At 42.1% G+C, this 19,917-nt stretch overlaps 1 protein-coding gene across 2 annotated transcripts; it reads left to right on the forward strand.

Moving 5' to 3' along the window:
- The first annotated feature begins 33 nt into the window (after positions 1-33).
- On the forward strand, positions 34-18,589 carry MKI67 (marker of proliferation Ki-67). Of its 2 annotated transcripts, XM_016427583.2 has the most exons (16): positions 34-163; positions 606-717; positions 1,212-1,296; positions 1,397-1,512; positions 2,294-2,363; positions 2,855-2,903; positions 3,837-4,865; positions 5,666-5,847; positions 6,836-7,109; positions 7,766-7,887; positions 7,997-8,168; positions 8,771-8,926; positions 9,715-12,710; positions 13,641-13,695; positions 14,107-16,961; positions 18,168-18,589. In XM_016427583.2, the coding sequence occupies exons 2-16, from the start codon at positions 626-628 to the stop codon at positions 18,207-18,209; spliced, it is 8,295 nt and encodes a 2,764-aa protein (XP_016283069.2). In that variant the 5' UTR covers positions 34-163; positions 606-625; the 3' UTR covers positions 18,210-18,589. The 2 variants fall into 2 exon arrangements, with proteins under 2 accessions (XP_016283069.2, XP_056651059.1); XM_056795081.1 differs by lacking the exons at positions 34-163; positions 606-717; positions 1,212-1,296; ... (2 more) ...; positions 2,855-2,903; positions 3,837-4,865 and adding an exon at positions 4,959-5,186.
- The last annotated feature ends 1,328 nt before the right edge of the window (positions 18,590-19,917 follow it).

Here is a 19,917-nt window from a genome sequence, read left to right on the forward strand (position 1 = left end):
GGGGGCGGAGAGACACCCTGGGCTCAGCGCGCCCTGAGTGATTCGGTTGGGGAAGGCTGCTGGGCTAGTGGGGTGGGTTCACTGACAGATTAGCTTAAGAGCTGGGGTCCGAGGGGCCGCGGTGACCGCCCCTCCCCGAACCAGGACCAGAAGAGGAGAGAGGGTAAGTGAAGGGCGGCGTGGCCGGCTGGCTGGACCCCGCCTCTGGCACTGCGTACCCAGGGGACCGTGTGGCCCCCTCGGGCGGCTGGTCTTCCTCCGTGCCCCCCCCCTACCCCCAGCTGTCTGCATTTCCCCTGGCCGTCCCCCGAGGTCCGTGTGTCCCCCCGGGCCCTCTCCCGGGCTTTGCGCCCTGGCCCCGTGGGTCGGATCGGCGTGCTTCCCCCCGGGCCTCCCCGCGTGTCCATCCTCCCTCCGTCCCTGTGTTCCTCCTGCCTGTCCAAGGCGCTTCCCGCATTGTGACGGCGTGGTGGCTCCTGTGTGACGTCCGGAACTCCTCCCTGAGTGGGGTCCCCGGCCGTCAGTCCCTTGAGCCGAGACTGGGCGCTGTGCCTGGGGCGAGGGCTGAGCTCGGCCGGGTCCAAGCCGTGCGGCGCGTATTGCAGGCTTTTACCTCAGCGCGGATATGACGCCCCTGGGGTTCGTTGTGATTATTAAGAGGACCGGCATCGAAGGCTTTCGCTACCCCCTGCAGCAGGCTACCTGCTTGTTGGGAAGGTGAGGACCCCCGCCGGGAAGGCTAGCCCTAGTGCGGCGCCGGGAATGAACGCGGGGGGAGGGGGGGGGGATGGAGCGCCCGGCTTCTGTCTAGGGGCTGTGGGGAGGCCCCCCCCCCCCCCGCTAGCGTTGTGTGTCAGGCGGCGCCGTTCAATGAGCCTCTGTTGGGGGGGCGCTCCGTGATCACACCTGCTCAGTCTGAAGTCTTAGAGAGCAGGGGAGACGGCGGTGTTGGGGGGGGCAGGACAGCGACTTTCGGTCTAGGGCTGTAGCTGGCGGTCTGGGGGAGACCCCGGAGAGGGAGGTTCCCCACTGTTGTTCGGTCCGTGGCAGGTGATTGATGGGGCTCGGCTTATGCTGCCCCGAAGGTTCCCTTGGAGGGCAGCGCAGCGCCTGGCAGGACAGGAGAGCTAGCTTAGAAGGTTTGAGTGTGGCCAGGGCAGGGAAGCGAGCGTCTGGAGTAACCCCTTGTTCTCGAAATCCTCTTGGATTAGGGGGGCCGAATGCGATATCCGGATCCAGCTTCCGGTAGTGTCCAAGCAGCAGTGTAAGATTGAGTTTGATCAGCAGCTGAAGGAGGCAAGTATGACACGGGACAAGTCAGTTTCCTCGCTGTGTTGCTTGTAAGTTTCATGCTGGTGGGCGGAGCCCTCAGCTCACGCCAACCCTCTCGTTTCAGGCTGTGCTCATTAATTTAAACTCCGTCAACCCAACCCGCCTAAATGGAGTTACTTTTGCTCGTCCCACGAAGCTAGTTCATGGAGACGTCATTACTATCGTTGACCGCTCTTTCAGGTAGGTGCCGTTGGCCAGACCTCGGGCACACACTGCCTGTTTGTGGGAGGGTGCGGGATGGGACGGGCGGCAGCGCAGTAGGGGAAACAGTGACCCCTGCTAGAGCGGAGCTGCCCTTGCACAGGACCATCAGGAGGCTTTGGCTCTCAGAGCCCTGAGACGGGTCGACAGCCGGCCCAGGATGAGAGTTCTGTCGTCTTGCTTGGCTTTCAGTGTTGATTTGGTAGATCCAGGCCCCGTGAGACAAGCCACAGCTATTGGCGCAGGCCCGTCTCATCCCCTTCTGACCCCCTCAGGACTGAATCTCTCCCTTTTTGAGCTAGAAGGATCTAGACCCCGAATTCGGAGATCTCAAAGCAGTAGTTAGCGTTGCTGTTCCTGCCCTTGACCTTCCAAAGCCCTAAACCCCACTGTGCGGGGGAGAAAGCTTTCCTGTCCCCTTTGGAAGTGAGCACCCCCTGACCCACCGTAGCTGCCCGGCCAGCCTGCCCTGGGCTTCCTTGCGGCTCCGTTTTCTAAGCATCTTTCGGGCCGGCCAACCCCCACCAGGGCCAGGGCTGCTCCTGGGCTCAGCTAACTGCCACCTCTGGCTTGGAGAAACCCTCCAAGCTTTGATGACATGCATCAGGCTCAGGAGTTCCACATGGGGAATTCTAGAAGAGAGAAGGAAGCCCGTGGAATAATGAGCTAGCTTTAGAGGAGGCGGATTTTATATTGTTACTGCAGAAGCCAGCCCCTGGCGTAGATGAGTCAAGTCTCTTAAACCCTCTTCCCTCCTCAGGTTTGAATATGGAAGTGGCTCTGCCAGTGAAAACACTCCGATAAAACCTTCAGAACCAAAAAGCAAAGAGGTAGAGTGAAACGATGTCGTGTTCCCTGTTTACCAGTCCTTCTGCCGGTGTGACGGTTAACTTTGGGAACGGAATTCATTCATGAGTGTGACCTCTCTTTGTAAGAGAAATTCCGGCTTTGACTGATCCCGTTTTCTGGTTCACTTTAAAGGCCACACCTAGTTATCGTAGAATTGATGCATGCTTTAAGCCCTGGGACCAGAATGCATGTTACCAAGTTCAGGTTCAAAATACGGTTTCATTTTCATGTGCTTTAGAGTTTTTGTAGTGTTTCCTAACTGTCACAGTACAAGGAAAGAACAGCTAACTTTATACAAAGAGGCCAGAGTAGATTTGGTTTCTACTGAACAAAGTTTACCAAAATATTATTGGTTGTTAATTTTATCACGGAAATAACCATTGATACTAGGGGCCTTGGGATATCTTTAAATGGAGTTTTTACTTTGGTCACAACTCTGTCAATTATTCATTCGTGCCTGTAATATTTATAGGTGACGCCAACACAATCTCGAAGCAGTAGTATCTCCACTCTGATTTCTGGTCAGTAACTCTTGTGTGTTAAGGGAAGGGGGTGGGAGGGTGTCTGGCCAAATCTGGCTATGGGGGGGAGATACACACACATGTGCACACATGCACACACACGTCAGAACCTTGCTTTTAACAAGATTAGAACTGAAACTATGAATAAAAGGAAAAAATAGATCAAATTATTTTGTAGTACCTTAAACAGGTCTATGACATGTTGACCCAGCTATAAAGATAATGGGGGAAAGGAGCAAAATCAATCTACTTTATAAAAGCACATTAGTGTATATACCATCTCCTATAGCAGTGATGGTGAACCTTTTAGAGACTGCTTGCAAGGCAGAGAAGGGGAGTGGGTAATAGTGGGAAATGGTCTCAGGCACAGCTCCATCAAGCCCCCCTCTGCCTTTCTAGTAATGGACAGGGGTTGGGGAGGGAGCATGCCTGTAGAGAGTGCTCGTGTGCCATTGACAGTCAGTCCTATAGGGAAAGACTTGGTTTGGGAGAAAGGCACTATAATTAGGGTTTAACATGGTTTTTGTTTTTTAGACTAGTGGTGAATTAGGGTCCCCTCAACAGTTAAGATTTTATTTTTTTCCCCTTAAAAAGCTAGATAATAAAATTTACTAGAGAAATCTTATTTACATTAAGAATATACATCATTATGAATTTGATGTATATATAGATATATAAATGCGTGCATTGTGTGAGATGAGCAATACAAAGAGAGATCTCAGTATAACAATAATTTCTTTGGCTGTGTCTATGCATGTTAGACATGAGCCAACTGGTTTGGGAAAACAAGACTACATCAGTAGTTAGGAGGAGAAAGAAGTGGAGTGGGGGGATATTTTTTTTAAATAGACAAGCTTGTTACTTACTAAGTTAATGAATATTCCAAGAAATTGTTTTCAAACCTTCTCTTGGTTGTATGTTTTTTAAATATAGACCAGTACCAAAGGAGAACTGTCCAAGTATTCAAAAATATTCATGCAAAATACACTGAAGAAAACATTTCCAGGCAATTCTCACTGCTACAATCTCTAGAAGCAAAAATAATTGCAAATAAATCTAAAAACCAGGATGCTTCAAATAATATGGGAGACCATCGTCCTGGGAAAACTCCAACTTTAGAAAGCAAAGAGCTGAAAGAAAGTGCCACAGGTAGCAGTGAAGGTGATGTGAGCCAAGTTTCAACACCTGAACATCCAGGGAAGAGCAAAAAGAACACCAATTCTCCTTTTAAGCAACTTTTTGGCCTGATGAGAGAAGAATTAAACTCTAAGTGCCAGCAAATAGGTGACCACCTTAATCGAAAATCAGAACCCATCCAGGTCAGTATGAGTGGCAGAGAGTGGGAAACGGAGCTCCTCCATTTACCCCGGTCCAAACCTATCCGGAGGAGTGAGGTTGTCCGAATCAGCCAGAATTGGCAGGAGCCCCAGCAGAAAGGGCAAGAGGCGGTGGCGGCCCTCTCCAAAGAAGAAGGGGCCTCTAAGGGCTCTTCTTCGGCCAAGGGAGCTGAGTCAGCCCAAACACAAGAGCACAAGAGCCCAAGAGCCAAAAGGCGGAAGAGTCAATCACTGTTGACACCTGTTAAGACATCAGGGAAGAGAAAAAGTAAAACAGGAAGTGGGAAGGACAAGCAGAAGTCCGTGAGTGGTACCTGTGAGGGGTCCCCCTTGCAAGAGGCCCAGAGCCCCCAGACTCTGTACACGCTCCGTTCCCAAACCAAGAAACCCGAGGCCAGCCCCTTGGGAAATGATAAGGAGGCTGCAATGGCTACCAAGACCACACCTGCTGAGAAGCTTGTTCTCAAACAGAGTGACCCTAACGGTGGAAGCGAAACCACGAATCTGGCCCAAAAGAAAGGAAGCCCAAAGGGAAATAAGAGTGCTGATACCCAACTTAATCCAAAGAGAGCTTCTAATTCAGACCAAATATTAAAGAAAATTCAAGATGAACTCTATTTTGAAGGTGTGTCAGAAACAAGAGCATCCAGGGTCTCTCTTCCCCTTGTACCTCTTACCTACTACTCCACCTATTTCAAAAAGAGAAATGATATTGAGAAAGTGTCAGAACTACAGAATTATCTCAATGTTTTTGTTCATATGTATAAAAAAAAGCCATCCTTTTTTCTTCCTAAGTTAGTAGTCCCTAAGGAAGCTAAAAATGATAATATTTTTTTGTCTACTTATAACAAATCAGGTGGTGGTGAAGCAGCTCAGATAGCTTCTGTGTCACCTGATATTAGTCAGTTTGATATCAGTGATTTTGAAGACTCTTCTTCAGAAATGAGTAAGTTTAGATTCAAGCTAGAGAAATCTAGTTTCTTAAGGATTTTGAAATAAGATATATTTATTTAGTTTAAGTGCAGTTGGTGCCTGACACTTCCTTCCCTCCCAAAAACGGGGTCAAGACCCAAGCTGTCTTCCATAGCTCATCCAGGCTGGGTCCTGCAGACTCTTAAAGCTCTCCTAGTCCCCCTCAGCATCTTTTAACTGCTTTCAGCAAGGGGGGGGTGGGGGGGTTCAAAGTCAGACTATACAGGTACTCAAAACATTTCTCTTCAGGAGAGAAAGAAGGGAGAGTTCTGTCTTTGAGTAGATGATCCTTGAGCTCCATCCCTCCCTCCCCAATTTTGTTATAGAAAGCTCTAAGTGTGTGTCACACTGAGTCCCTTTCTTGCACTCAGTGTATTAAAAGTTAAGTATTAAATAGAAAAATGCATATGAATACTTGTATATATAAAAGCATATATGTTTTTGTCTTTTAAGATAATGTCAGTGAAAGTGAAGAATCCTCTGCTAAAAGGAGGAGAGTTTCTTTTGGAGTCCATCTAAGGCCTGAGTTGTTTGATGAAAACTTGCCTCCCAATACACCTCTTAAAAGAGGAGAAACCCCAGGACTAAGAAGAACATCCCTTGGGAGGACTGTCCTGAGAAAATCAATAATTAAGGTAATGCTATTTTAGACACGATCCGAATCATTTAAATTTGCATTTTCCTATTCCGTACCCAACAAAGTTGAAGCTTAGTTATTTATCATTAAAGCATCATGGGGGATTAAAATGAATAACATGGAAATAGGTGTGACTCAACTGGTAATCTTGAGGAAAAAATACTTTAAAATAAATAGATTTAAAAAACAGGTGATTTTTCATACAGTAGTGGTTCAGAGAATATCCCAGCTGGATTATGTGTGAGTCTGTTAGGAAATTTGGGGGGGACTGGGGAAGCTGACACACATAATTTTACTTACTGTTACGGGATGTGCATTGTAGGCTATCTGCTTACCTTAAAAGTGTGAGGGCTGATTTGGAAGTGATCAGAGGCATAGAATTCGACTTGGGGCACTTGTTATTATTCTATAGTAAAGTGATATACACTCCTTACTTACCAGAGCTGCGGGTGCTGTTATAGAAACAAACACGTGTACCTTTTTACTAGCAACACTCATTTTGTTCTTCCCCTTTTTTTGTAAGACCTACCCTGTGGGCTGCTGCCACTGGGTGATGGTATTCACTTTGCTGGCCATTTTGATTATTCTGAGTAATGACAGAAAATTGTTGATGCCACAGTGCTCATCCTCCAGCATGACTTCCGGGGGGCCCTTGGGGCACCTGAGCCCCAGAATCTCTTTAGCACAGCATGCCACTTGCTTTCTGAGGCTCAGCTTTCTGGCACCTTTGGCTAGTGCTCATGACTAGGCAGGCAAGGAAGCGTTTTCTTTTTTCACTTCCAACCTAAAGAGAAAGCACAGAACTTGAAGGCTGAAAGAGAGCCATCTCAAGGGTGGCTGACCTCGTGTCTCACTGCTCCCAAGAGAGGGTCTGGACGGCATTCAAAGCACAGTCCACCTGGAGGGTTGGGCATATTTGGTGAGTATGCTTGGGAAGCCCAGCCTACCTTGTAATGCGGGTGTGTACAAACTGTCATGTCCATCAGCTCACATCAGAAAAAGAAGCTTCCTCCTCTGCTGGCCATCTGGAGCCAAAAGCCTCACTGGACCAGTTGTCTCCTAAGCCAACGACCACGGCCCCAAAGGAGGCCAGATCTCCATCCTGCTTGCCAACTACGAAGGCAAAGTCCACACCCGTTGTTGGAAGCCAGCCCCGGAAGACAAGCAGGAGAAGCTCCTCAGGAAGAAGAAGTCAGCATGAGGCTCTGCAGACGATTTTTGCCAAGAGGAGAAGTGGTGCGTCAGAAGCCAATCTCATGGGTTAGTATTGGAGCAGGAATTTTAAATCATTACAAAAGGGGGGAGGGGGGACAGCTAGGTAGGTGGCTCAGTGGATTGAGCAGAGCCAGGCGGCTTCAGCCTGGGCTGCCTTGAACAATATTGATTCTAAGATGGAAAAGGTTTTTATATGAATAGGGGCTGTATCAAACATTGTGGAATAGGCAGGCCCTGGCTTCAAAGAGCTTGCAATATATATATATACACCAAGAACAAGGACCAGAAATCGGAGATTGTGAAGGCCCAGTGTATGTGGCTAGATTCAGTGTGTGCAGGGCCGTGGGGCAAGGGGAGATGGGTAAGTAAATATGGCTCCAAAGATGCTAATCCCATAGAAAACTGCCTATATGTACTTATTAAATAAGAGGAGATGGAGAAAGAGGGTATAAGATCCTCAAAAGTATTAAGAAGATTTAGAAAAGCATTGGATTTGTGGGGGAAATGAGGTGATTTGGAACACGTTTTGTTCCCTGCCTTCCAATAGAATCTAAAGCTGCTTGTGAGAAGTTTCTTTTTTAAACTTTTGTTTTTGTTGATTGGATTTTGTCTTTCTATGTGAAATACTTAAATACAAAAGTAGGTAAAATAACTTACTCGGTGATGTGGTTCTTTTAATTTTTTGTTACTTTTCTTAACAGTTGTACAATCGTGGGCTGATGTGGTGAAATTGGGTACTAAAAAATCACAAGGAGAAGTTGTTGTAAAACATGGTCTTGAGAGAAGAAGAATAAAAAAACAGAAGAGATGTTTAACCCCAAAGGTACATTAGAGAAATTGAGAGAGCCTTTTTACATGTGCATGTCGTCTATAATATACCCTACACTATTCCTAGATATCATTTTGGATCATTTTTATTTTTATTTTCGCAGAAGCCAGCAAACCAAGCTCAGAATCACTTTAGCACAGGCCATGCCAACTCTCCCTGCACCATAGTGATTGGGAAAGCTCACACTGAAAAAGTGATGGCACCTGCACAGCCCTATAGGGTGTTTAACAACTTGGTTTTAAATTCTAAGGTGGATATGAATGAGGATTTAACAGGTAAAAACACACACGAGAATATTTTGACCATTTGACATGTATATATAGTACATTTTTTTAAGAGGAATTATGAGTTTGTTCCCAGGCTCCTAGGAGCAGAAGGAGAACATGCCTTCTTTCTGGGTTCATGACCACAATTGGTATCTTAGTTCTGCCACAGACAAGGATTGGATCTAGATGCCCTGAAGAAGGGGCCTTCTCTGGTGGAATGGCTCATTGGAGCCATCAGTGGAGCATAATGGGTAGTGCAAAGAGGAAAGGGGTGGGGGGAGGGGGGAGGTGGTTGGTGGGGAGAGAAAAAAGAGTAGATTTATAATCTTGTGTGTGCTCAAAGGAAGAAAATTTTGTGATTCGGTGGGACAAAAAGCAGCAGGCAGACTGGCCAGAATCAGAAGAGAAGAACTGAAAATAGTGGAAGGGAGCCAGAAATAAGACCAAGTGAACTTGAGAAGAGATCTCCTTATTAGGGGGAGGGATATGTCTGTTGCCTTGTCTTCTCTTTTCTTGGAAGAGGGTGACATGACTTCGCACACACATATTCCACACCTGTTTATCAATACATATTATATTAATACTATCATCACTTATTTCCTGTGTTGTAGGACTTGATGAAATGTTTAGAACTCCTATGAGTGAGAAACAAAAAACCGCAAATGTATGTCCTGAGAGTCCAACTCCACAACTTTTATCTGGAGAAAAGGCTAAATTAGCACACACTTCTTCAGATGAAGCTCTGGTATCCACTTCTGACAAACTGGGTTGGTTTTCCTTTTTTTTCTTCTGGGAATCTTTGGATGACAAGTCACTGATTTCAGTTTTACTTTGTAGTTGCCAGACCAGTAGCTGCTGCTGGGATTTTACTGATACAGGCCCATTGTCTTCCCACGTTGAACACAGCCCCTTCCATGCCACAGAAGGGCAATTGTGGACTTTTGATTAAAATGAATCAAAATTACATTACACATTCACATGGGAGAATTCTTACTCTATAAACATACATTTTAACCATCATAAGCCATTTTTTTATAGCTATATTCAACAACTACAGAAAAAAATCTTCGACTTTTCACTCTTACCCCAGACCAATAATCAGTTGCCAAGTCTTGCCTATTCAGATCTCCAAGGATTATCCATCCCTTTTTTTACCCATCTTGTGTTCCACACTACTTTTAGGCCCTAATTGCACCTCTAAGCCTTGACTGTTTAAGATAGATCACTCCTCTCCACAGTCTTCAAGTTTGCAAATCTAACCCATAGCTATGCCCAAGAATCTCTGGGTCCTCTAGGATAAAACACAAACTCCTGATTGTCCATTTCCCAATTTCTCATTGTTCTCTTTTATGTGCTTTCTGTATTTAATGTATTTACATATAATGCAACATATCCACACAGATTTGCATCTTAGATGTATATTAATATTCAGGAAAACATGAATACAAAAAAAGTTGGGGGAATGGTAGTTCTTAAATTCTTTGTCATAAAGAATAGATTGATAAGGGGCAAAGCATATTGCTTCATAAATATAACATATTTGTATTTATTACAGCAGAGAAAGTAATATCCAATACTCAAGACAAAGCCAAGCAGACATCTGGCCAGATCATTCCATGCCGCCGTTCCCCAAGAAATCGACATTCAATGGGAGATGATGAAATAATTAAGACCCCAAAGGAGATCTCTGAAATCAGAGGTGATGAAATAATGGAGACTCTACCTCCAGAAGTGGATGTAGACCATAAAAAATTAACACCCAGTACAAAAAGGCTTAAGACTTGCACACCAAAAGAAGTGGGACCAACACCATATCTTAACAGAAATTCAGAAAGTGCTGCACAAGGGGAGGGAGCCCTTGTTGAGGATCATCCCAAAACACCAGTGGCATCAAGAGTCAGCAGATTTGAAGATAGATTTCCAGGAACACCAAACATAGAAGAAAAAGTTAAAGAAAATTCAGCCAATAACCTAAAAAATCAAAAACCAAAAATGGTACCTCAGGTAGGAATCACAGCATCATTCAAAATTAAAGAGCCATTTGTCATTGACATCCAAAAACATACAAGAACTTCATTGCAAAAACAGTATTCGAGCTCAGATGCCCAAGGAACTGTAGCAATCACTAGCCAGCAACATGAGTTAAGCAGCATGAAGAAACCAGAAAGAACCCCAAAGGAAAAAGGGCCAATAGAAGACCTAACTGGCATCAGAGAGCTCATGACTACTCCAATACTAACAGAAGATAGAATAGACGAAAAGCTTAGAATATCAAAACAAGTATGCTCTGCAATAGATGCTGACATCCAGAAGAAGCCTATGGCAATAAAGCAACAAATGGAGACAGAAGACATTGGCAGCATCAAGGAGTTTATAAAGACTCCTAAGAGAAAATGTGAACCTGTCGAGCCTCTGACAGCAGTCAAGAGGCTGATGAGAACCCCAAAGGATAAGGTAGAACCCAGAGAAGACAAAGTCAGTTATGAGAGACTGATGAAGACTCCGAAGGAGAAAGAGCCAGTAGAAAGTCAGAAAAACAACCAAAATGTAAATGTCAGGCAAATGCCAAAGACAGCCAAAGATCCAGGAGGCCTCAGGAGATGTGTGGATACTCCTAAGGAAAAGATAGCAAGAGATCTGACAGATCTTATGACTACTCCAAAACAAGTGGTAGAACCAGTTAAAGATCAAGTCAGTAAGACCACTATGATGAAACCAGAACAGAAGGTTGAATCAGTAGAGAATCTGACAGAGATCAAGGTTCTGATTAAAACTCCTAAAGAAAAGGAAGAACTAGTGGAAGATAGGAAAGAAAGTGGCAAGAAGTTGACTATGAGATCTTCTAAAGAAAAGAGAGAAGTGGTAGAAGACTCAGTGGGTATTAAGAAGATTAAAAAAACTAAAGCTTCAGAACAAGTAGAAGATGTGACAGGCCTAGGAAAACCTAGCAGGACCTCTAAAGAAAAGAAAAAGATAGGAGAAAACCTTGCTCTTAAGAAACTTATGAGGATCCGTAAGGGAAAGATAAAACTAGTTGAAGACTTAACAGGCCTCAAGAAGTTGCAGACCCCTGAAGAAAAGGGAGAGCCAGACGAAGATCTGACCGGCATCAAGAGGTTAATGCAGACCCCTAATGAAAAGGGAGAACCAGACGAAGATCTGACCGGCATCAAGAGGTTAATGCAGACCCCTAATGAAAAGGGAGAACCAGACGAAGATCTGACCGGCATCAAGAGGTTAATGCAGACCCCTAATGAAAAGGGAGAACCAGACGAAGATCTGACCGGCATCAAGAGGTTAATGCAGACCCCTAAAGAAAAGGGAGATCCAGTTGAAGATTTGACAGGCATCAAGAGGTTAATGAGGACCCCTAAACAAAAGGGAGGGTCAGTCGAAGATCTGACCTGCATCAAGAAGTTGATGAGGACCCCTAAAGAAAAGGGAGGGCCAGTTGAAGATCTGACTGGCATCAAGAGATTGATGCAGACCCCTAAAGAAAAGGGAGGGTCAGTCGAAGATCTGACCGGCATCAAGAGGTTAATGCAGACCCCTAAAGAAAAGGGAGGGTCAGTTGAAGATCTGACAGGCATCAAGAGATTGATGCAGACCCCTAAAGAAAAGGGAGGGTCAGTCGAAAATCTGACCGGCATCAAGAGGTTAATGCAGACCCCTAAAGAAAAGGGAGGGTCAGTTGAAGATCTGACAGGCATCAAGAGGTTGATGAGGACCCCTAAACAAAAGGGAGGGTCAGTTGAAGATCTGACAGGCATCAAGAGATTGATGAGGACCCCTAAACAAAAGGGAGAGCCAGTTGAAGATCTGACCGGCATCAAGAGATTGATGCAGACCCCTAAACAAAAGGGAGGATCAGTCGAAGATCTGACCGGCATCAAGAGATTGATGCAGACCCCTAAACAAAAGGGAGGATCAGTCGAAGATCTGACTGGCATCAAGAGGTTGATGCAGACCCCTAAAGAAAAGGGAGGATCAGTTGAAGATCTGACTGGCATCAAGAGGTTGATGCAGACCCCTAAAGAAAAGGGAGGGTCAGTCGAAGATCTGACCGGCATCAAGAGGTTGATGCAGACCCCTAAAGAAAAGGGAGGGTCAGTTGAAGATCTGACCGGCATCAAGAGATTGATGCAGACCCCTAAAGAAAAGGGAGAAATAGAAAAAAATTTTACAAATGTTGCAGTATTTATGGAGACTTCAAAAAATAATATATCCAGCACACACACTCTTAGGCAGAATTATCCAAAAGAAATAACTGATAGAGATTCAGTAGTCTCAGAAATATTATATGAAATAGAGACACTCAGAAGACCAGCAATAAAAGATGTCAGTGTTTCAAATCAAGAAAGTCAAACAATAGAAAAAACACCAGAGCTACTACCGGAAGTCCCAACTCGGGTAGTTAGAGGAGTTATTGCCAGTAAATCATTGAAACCACCAAGAAAGAATAAATTAGTGGGAGAAGAGGATATCTGCAGAGCAAACCCTAAATCAAAAGAATCCTCTTCTGAAGTAAACTGCGACTACAATGAAAGCAAGGTAAAAAAAAAAATTTTTAATGGGCAATTTCAGTATAATTTGCATATGCATTTTTATGTATACACATCTATATTATATATTGCAGTTTAACATTAAATGTCTTATAAGAATCAGTAGAGACTTGAAGGTAAGAGCTTGTTCAGTTCTGACCACTAAATGATAATTACTATATTAATTTTTCTATTTATGCTAACAATAGAATGAACTTGGCTTTTAAAAAATACATTGGAAGACTTAAGGTCCAATTTCAAAATATCAGGAGTGGCTTGAAGTGAATAACTAAAGACCCAAGTTATTAGTTAATTATTAAATATTGGAAGAATTTTCATTCAGAAAACTAGATTTTTATTTTGCTCCAGAAGAAAACATTAAAGACCAATAGTAATGATTATTAAAAGAGGACTAGTTTCAATTCATCAGGTGGTTGGGTTATTGAAGGCCTTTTTGTTCCCCAGTTGGAGGCCAGATGTTTAATGTGAATAGAGGGAGGAAACTATAGTGGTGGGAAATTGGTTACCCTTTCCAGTGCAGCGCCTTTGATTTTAGTTCTTGCATATGATAAGGACTCTGATAATGATTCTGGGCATCGATCTGGAGACTTTTCCAACAATGTAGAAGCCAACTTTTGTTTTGATCATAGAAGCTTCTTGAGTTAGAAATCAGGATAGTTGGGTTTTATTAGTAATAAAAGTCTGTTATGTATTTCTTTGTAAAAAACAGAATTCCTTTCTTTATATACTTGAATAGCAATGAACATTATCCAGAATAACAAAGTAATTGTGTAGCATCTTTAAAATATATCTTTAAAAATAAATCAAAATTATATTTCCCTGAATTGGCAAGAGAGTTTTATGAATTCTGAGTTTATTTGAGCTAGAGATTTGCTAGGTTTGCAAATGTATCTTAAAAGACTTTTTTAAATCCTTTTAGGATAAATCAGTGGAGCAGTGCCAAAGGCAAATTTGCTTTAATCCTTGTGAAAGTGGTAAGTAAAAGTATTTATTTTTAATAGGTTTGAGTAAAATTGGTAGAACTGATGTGGGAATATTTTCAGATAGGCTATTTTATTTCCTTAGCACCTATCTTAACTCTTCCATTGTTTGAGGGTTTTTGCTTTGTTTTGGAAGTAAGGAATGAATGGTTGGTAAAAATGAAGGTGGAACTTTAAAACTCAAATAGAAAGCCCATTTTGATCAATGCAAAATCAATATCAATATATATTGTTTTGAAAAATTAGACTAAATAAAACTTAGTCCCAGAGATTTAAGAGGATCTCATTCCAAAAAGAAATATACTTAGGTGATCATGACTAGACCTCTAAATGAAGAATGAAAGAGCCCTTTTATATCTGTGTATGTAATTACATTGTTTTTATATGACCGTTTTTTAATTTCAGACTATATCTCTGAAACTGAAAGAGATTTGTCTAATGTGACAAATGACATATTCCCTGAGAAAGAAAAGGAGAAATTTCTGCCACATATTCAAGATAAAGTTAAAGGTATCATTGAGAATCAAAGAACAATAACCTTAAGATCCAGAAGCAAAATCAAATCTGGTAAAGAACCAGAAGGATCAGTGCATTTGCTTCGTTCAACAAGGGTCCACTTAAAGAATAGTGAAAAGACTGTGAAGACCCCCTGGGAGGAAAACGTGAAGGAGAAAGTTGAGCAATCCAGTAGTTTGACCCAGAGTTCTGAGGTTAAGCCCTCAGAGGAGGAAAAGAAGGAAACACTGGAGGGTTTACGTGGAAAATCTGGGGACATGAGTGGGAATATGGAAAGAATGGCACCTTTCCAACCAAGAAGAAATCAAGCCAGTAAAGAAACACAAAGTTCTAGTTCATCAGATATGTCAGATCTGGAGAACTCTGAAAATAATTCACCAAGGAAGAATTTAAGGGTGAGATTAAAAGATGCAGCCCTGAATGAAGGGAGGGCAAGCACATTAAGATCTAAAAAAACAAATAAAGATTCACCATGTGAATCAGATGTATCATACACAGATGATGAAATGAAGCTTGGTAAGAGATTGCCAAGGAAACCTAATGTCCCTCCAAGATTTAGCAGCAGGAACAAAACCACTAAGGAATTACAAGAAACTGGTCCTCTGGGGAGTGAAATAGAGACTTTATCTAGTGAAAATGGTGAAGAAAGAGGAATTATGGGTGCTTTAAGATCTAGAAACAGAAATAAAGTAGATACAGAATGGCAAGAGCCTAGTAGTTCTCTTAGTGATATTATATCCCACACAGGGAGAGATGAAAAGAAGCCTATGAAGGTGGTATTAAAGGAGGAGAAATTGAAAGCACAAATTACGGGTAGTGGAATATCTTTGAGATCTAGAAAGAAAAATAAGGAAATGCTAAATTTTGGTGATTTGGCTCCTGATTCAGATAAAACCTACACAGATGAAGAAAAGGAGTCTGTCAAAAGTTTGCCAGAAAAGTTAAAAGGACAGAGAATACTCGTGGAATCTAGAAACAGAAATATTAGTGTTATAGAAATTAATGAATATGATAGCTTATCAAGTGAATCACCCACAAAAAATGAAAAATATGCAGGTGTAAATGAAGATAAGGTAGCTTTAAGAACCAGAAGTAGAAATAAGGATAAAGCTTCTGAGGAAAAGCAAGAATCAAAAACAACAGATATATCATGCATAGAGAATAAGGGAAAGAAAGTGAAGGGGTTACAGGCCCAATGGAATACTACATTTTTAAGAACCAAAACCAGAATTGAGGCTACTAAGGAATCACAAGAACCTGATTCATTGCCTACTGAAGCAGGTAAACCTCATACAGAAGATTATGAAAAACCTGGTGAAGGGAAGGCCTTCCAGGACAAGTCAAAAAATACAGGTCCAAGTAAAGGAATAACAAAAAAAAAAAGTAAAATGGATAAGGAATCAGAAGGATCTATAGATTCATCTAGAGACACAGAGATAAATAAGCCTGTAAAGAGCTTCCAGGAGAACTTGATTAATGAAACAATGATGTCATTAAGATCACAGAGTAAAAAAAAAGATACAGAACTAAGCTATTTGACAAAGATTTTGAGTGTAGAAAACAATGAAAAGATGCCTAGGAAAAATTTTCCAGAGAAAAATATTTTGAAAGAGAGCCCAGTAAATGAAGACAAGGTGCCTTTACGCCCTAGAACTGTTAAAAGTGTTGCCCCTGAAAAACTTGACCCAAAGGATGAAAAGAACCCTGGGAAAGGCCAGAAGAATTTAAATGATACAACAGGAAGTGGGGGGATGTCTTTAAGGTCTAGAAATAAAAGTAAGATGGAGACTGTAGGACTAAATGAAAATCCTGTATCAACATCAGAAAAAGATGCCGAGAAATCCATAAATACTTCCTCTAGAATGCTTAAAAATTCATTGATACCTCAAGAAACTCTAGGTAGAAGCAGAAACAAAATTGGGCCACAAGAATCTTGTCGTTTACCTAGTGCCACAGAGGTTGTATTAGTTGAAGAAGATGACAAAAAGACGCTTTCACAGAAAAACCTGGGAAAGAAACTAAATCTCCGAGTGGGAGGACTTGATCCTCATAAAACTAGAAACAGGAATAAAGCTGATCAAGAACTGTATAATAATAGCTTGCATAATGTAACTGAGATGACTGACACTGAGGCGAATCAGGAAAAAATGGAGAAGATCCTGAAAGATCAAATTGTAACTAAAGATCTGGTTCCCAGAAGGCCCAGACTTACAAATAAGAACAATAAAGAAGTAAAAGAATCAGCAGGGAAAGATGAAAAAGAAAACGTTGCTCAGATTTTCCCAAATAAAGGGATAGATCGAACATCTTTAAGAACCAGGCTTAGAAATAGAAGTGACACCGATTTGCAAAAATCTGCTAATCTTAACAAAAAGGATTCATTCAATGATGCAAAGACCACAACAGGAAAAGCCCCAAACGGGAAACAGATTGATTTTGCCTTCTTAGAAAATAAAAGAGGAAATTCAAGGATAGCTAACATCAAAGAACCAACCAACAGCATTCAAGAAGGTCATTTTGTAAAAGTTGGTCAAGTGCCAGACAAGGCATTCAAAGTGATTTTAACCTCAGCAAAAAACACTCAGTCTGAGCCTACTTTGCTGAGAGAAAGAAGTATGCTGTTAAAACGTAGCACAAGCCAGACTCAGAAATGTAATGATACTAACTCGCAGGAAAGAACACTTCGTTTTAGAAGAAAGTGCACTCTCAAGCAGACTGAAGTGTTAACTACAAGCTCTAAGCAGGTAAGATAATGTTGCATTTTTGCTCAGTATCTCAAAGGAGAATAGTTGTTTAGTTCTCATGAAATTATACCAAAATCATTTCTCTAGACTCTATAGTGAGCCACATAGGGTGGGTGGGTGTGAGAGAGAGAGACACTCAAGGAGGGGAAAAGAATCCTTTTTTTCCACTCCAATGTTGACCTCATTCCATGCTGATAACATACATGTCAGCCAGAATAGATAAAATAGTTCAGTCTTGGGATAGAAGCGTGCCTAACTTTGTCTACAACTAATTTACTCCTTTAAAAAGCACTAGATTAAAAGAAAAAAACAACACTTAATTTTAACTATTATACTAACAGAGAAGCACCTCATTTCCCAGATATTCAGAGGAAACCTCTATTCAAATATCCCAAGAATTAATTTATTTTTGGTTAAGTACTAGTAGTTAGGAGTTTTTAATACTATTTCATAATTTCTCTGGGTATTTCGTATACTGATTATATTATAGCCATATCCTAATTTAATACATTTGCCTCTAAAGGGAAAAAAATTGTCACTGAGCAACTAATCTTAGTGATGGTTCTCAGGCAACAATCTCCCCCAGTCCTTCATGGAACTTTTCATTGTTCATTGGTTCCTTTGGTTCATTGGTCCAAAGGTTCATTGGAACCTTTGAATTACGTAAGAACTGCCCATGGGGTCTGTGCCATGGCGGGGACGTTCCAAGAGCCTGTGGTCTCTTGTAGAGCTCAGTGCATCGCTAGTGGCAACAGGATTCAAGCAAAGGGAAACCAAATTCTTAAATTGGTCTCAGAATTTGGGAAATTGGTCAGAACTAAAAATCAGGACGTTGAACTTTGTGATAAGTAGAACATTTTGACCCAGTGTTGTATGTCTTAACAGTGCTTTTTAATTTTAACATTGGAAACAGACTGTTTCCAAAATTCTATGAAGGTGTACCAGGGATAGCTCATTTATATTATTAATTTAATAGGTCAATCCATGATTGATTGTCTTGCAGATTTTCCCTTTTAGTCAATTGATTTGAAAAAGGACACTAAAATGAATGTTTTCTGATGCTGAGGGGGGGGCATATTGTAATAGGAAATTGGGTTGTACTGTGATAGATGACGGGACACTGCTATCATGTTTTAAAAATTATTGATCTTAATCGGGAATGGTAAGATTTATATGTGATCTTTTTGTGTTTTTTCTTCCGAATAGAGCAATATCAACCCAAAACTCATGAAGAACATTAAAGCCTAAATGGAATCAAGGAGAAATATAGGTGCTCATTTTGTAAAAAAGAAGAAAAGCAGCAATTTTAAGACAATGACACTTGGCGACCCATCAAGATAATAGAATTGCCCCAAGTGAAAAAAATAAGGGGAGAAATTTTTGAGAAAGTATTTTTTCTAGTTACGCAAAAATTTGTAAATGTTGAATATTTTTATGATTTCATGTTTTGTAAATAGGGGGAAGCCTTAAAGGCCGTGTTCTGGCCAATGATCATTTCTTATATTACATGTATGCTAATTTAGCCTTTTTGCCAGTATAATGAGTTTTCAGAAAAAATTCTTTTCAAACCAAACAATGTTTATGACAAGATCTAAAAGTTCTTTTTTTATAAGCAAATGTAAACTTTTTTTGCTCATTAAATGTTTTTCTCAGAACAAGAAAACTTTTTGTGTGTGAATTCAAAAAATTGATTTCCAAGTGGCTTTATTTGTTACATAGTACAGCAACAAAATGTATTTTCATGAAAGTCCTCATTTTTCTTTCTGCCCTTTGCTGCAATCTAAGAAGTAGCCGAACTCAGTTTTGTTGGGAGAGTGGTGGCTAGTTTTCAGAAAGCCGGCCCTGGGAAACAGTGGCCTCAACAAACAGCCCGCCATTTTATTTTATGCTCAGTCATTTGAACTTGTTTAAACTCGAGGCTTAACGTTAAGTGGTGATCAAATACAAGAGCCTGTTTGGATTCACTTGGGTGAGCTATTTGAAGGCTAAACAAATTATTCACAAATTGTGGGGAGAAGTTTCCATTTCCATAGAAACCAGCCTCTCAAAATTCTTATGGTGGGAATAAAAGGGATTATTCCAACATATAAGATTATAGAGGGTAACGGGCTTCTTGTGGATGGCAGCTGATCACTTTCCATCCAAAAAGTGGGAGAGGGGAGTGTCTTAAGTGTGTCTCCTTCCCATTTGTCGTCCCTTCTGGAGCGGGGGAGTAAAGAGAACCCAGGTTTATCTTGAGTCTTATTATTGAGTGTACATAGCTGAGGTCATCAACATAAAAGGCCCTGGGAATAGAAAAGGAGCCCAAAGTCTGCCCCTGCCCACAAGGAGCTCACCATCTACATGGTCCTTTTTTGGTTGAAGTTTAAGGGAAGCTGAGGTGGTCTGTCTAGAGGCAGAAAATTCCACCCGTGAGGAGCAGCAGCCAGAGAAGGCCTAGAGGTGAGATGGGAGGGTCTTGTTCAAGGGTCAGAAGAGTACATATTGGAACAGGGTGCAAGGAGATTGGAAGGGGTGGGGGGATCATAAAGGGGCGAGAACAAGTCTAGAAAAGCCACTTTCAGTGGCTGAATGGAGGAGGGACTAGAATGTGAGACCTGAAGCAGACAGACCGCCGGCCACTATTTGCATGGGATGAGGATGCGGTGATGCAGAGGTGGAGTGGCCAGGCCTTGGACACCAGATTGGGGGGACTGGGGAGAGGTTGGAGCCCCAGCCAGCTCTTGAGCTATGAGCCTGAAGGTCCAGAATAGTCCTGGATCTTTGCCTTGTGGATAGTAGTTAGCAAAAGGACGGAAAGGCAGGCTGGCAACCCAGCCAGATTTGGCAGTCATATAGGAGTGGCTGAATGACCGAAGTTTGGCTGGGTTGTCAGCCTGCCTTTCTGTCCTTTTGCCGCAGGCCCCAATCTTCCATTGCTGGCTCTGTGGGATTCTTCACCTGGATCTATGGATGT

This window comes from Monodelphis domestica, chromosome 1 (genome assembly GCF_027887165.1).
Source record: "Monodelphis domestica isolate mMonDom1 chromosome 1, mMonDom1.pri, whole genome shotgun sequence".
Lineage (NCBI taxonomy): Eukaryota > Metazoa > Chordata > Mammalia > Didelphimorphia > Didelphidae > Monodelphis > Monodelphis domestica.

Excerpts from the sequence above, each read along its gene's own strand:
- MKI67 (XM_016427583.2), top strand. The coding sequence starts at position 626 with ATGACGCCCCTGGGGTTCGTTGTGATTATTAAGAGGACCGGCATCGAA. Across the intron at positions 13,696-14,106 it reads CTTTAATCCTTGTGAAAGTG|ACTATATCTCTGAAACTGAA; the intron begins GTAAGTAAAAGT and ends TTTTAATTTCAG. Across the intron at positions 16,962-18,167 it reads TAACTACAAGCTCTAAGCAG|AGCAATATCAACCCAAAACT; the intron begins GTAAGATAATGT and ends TCTTCCGAATAG.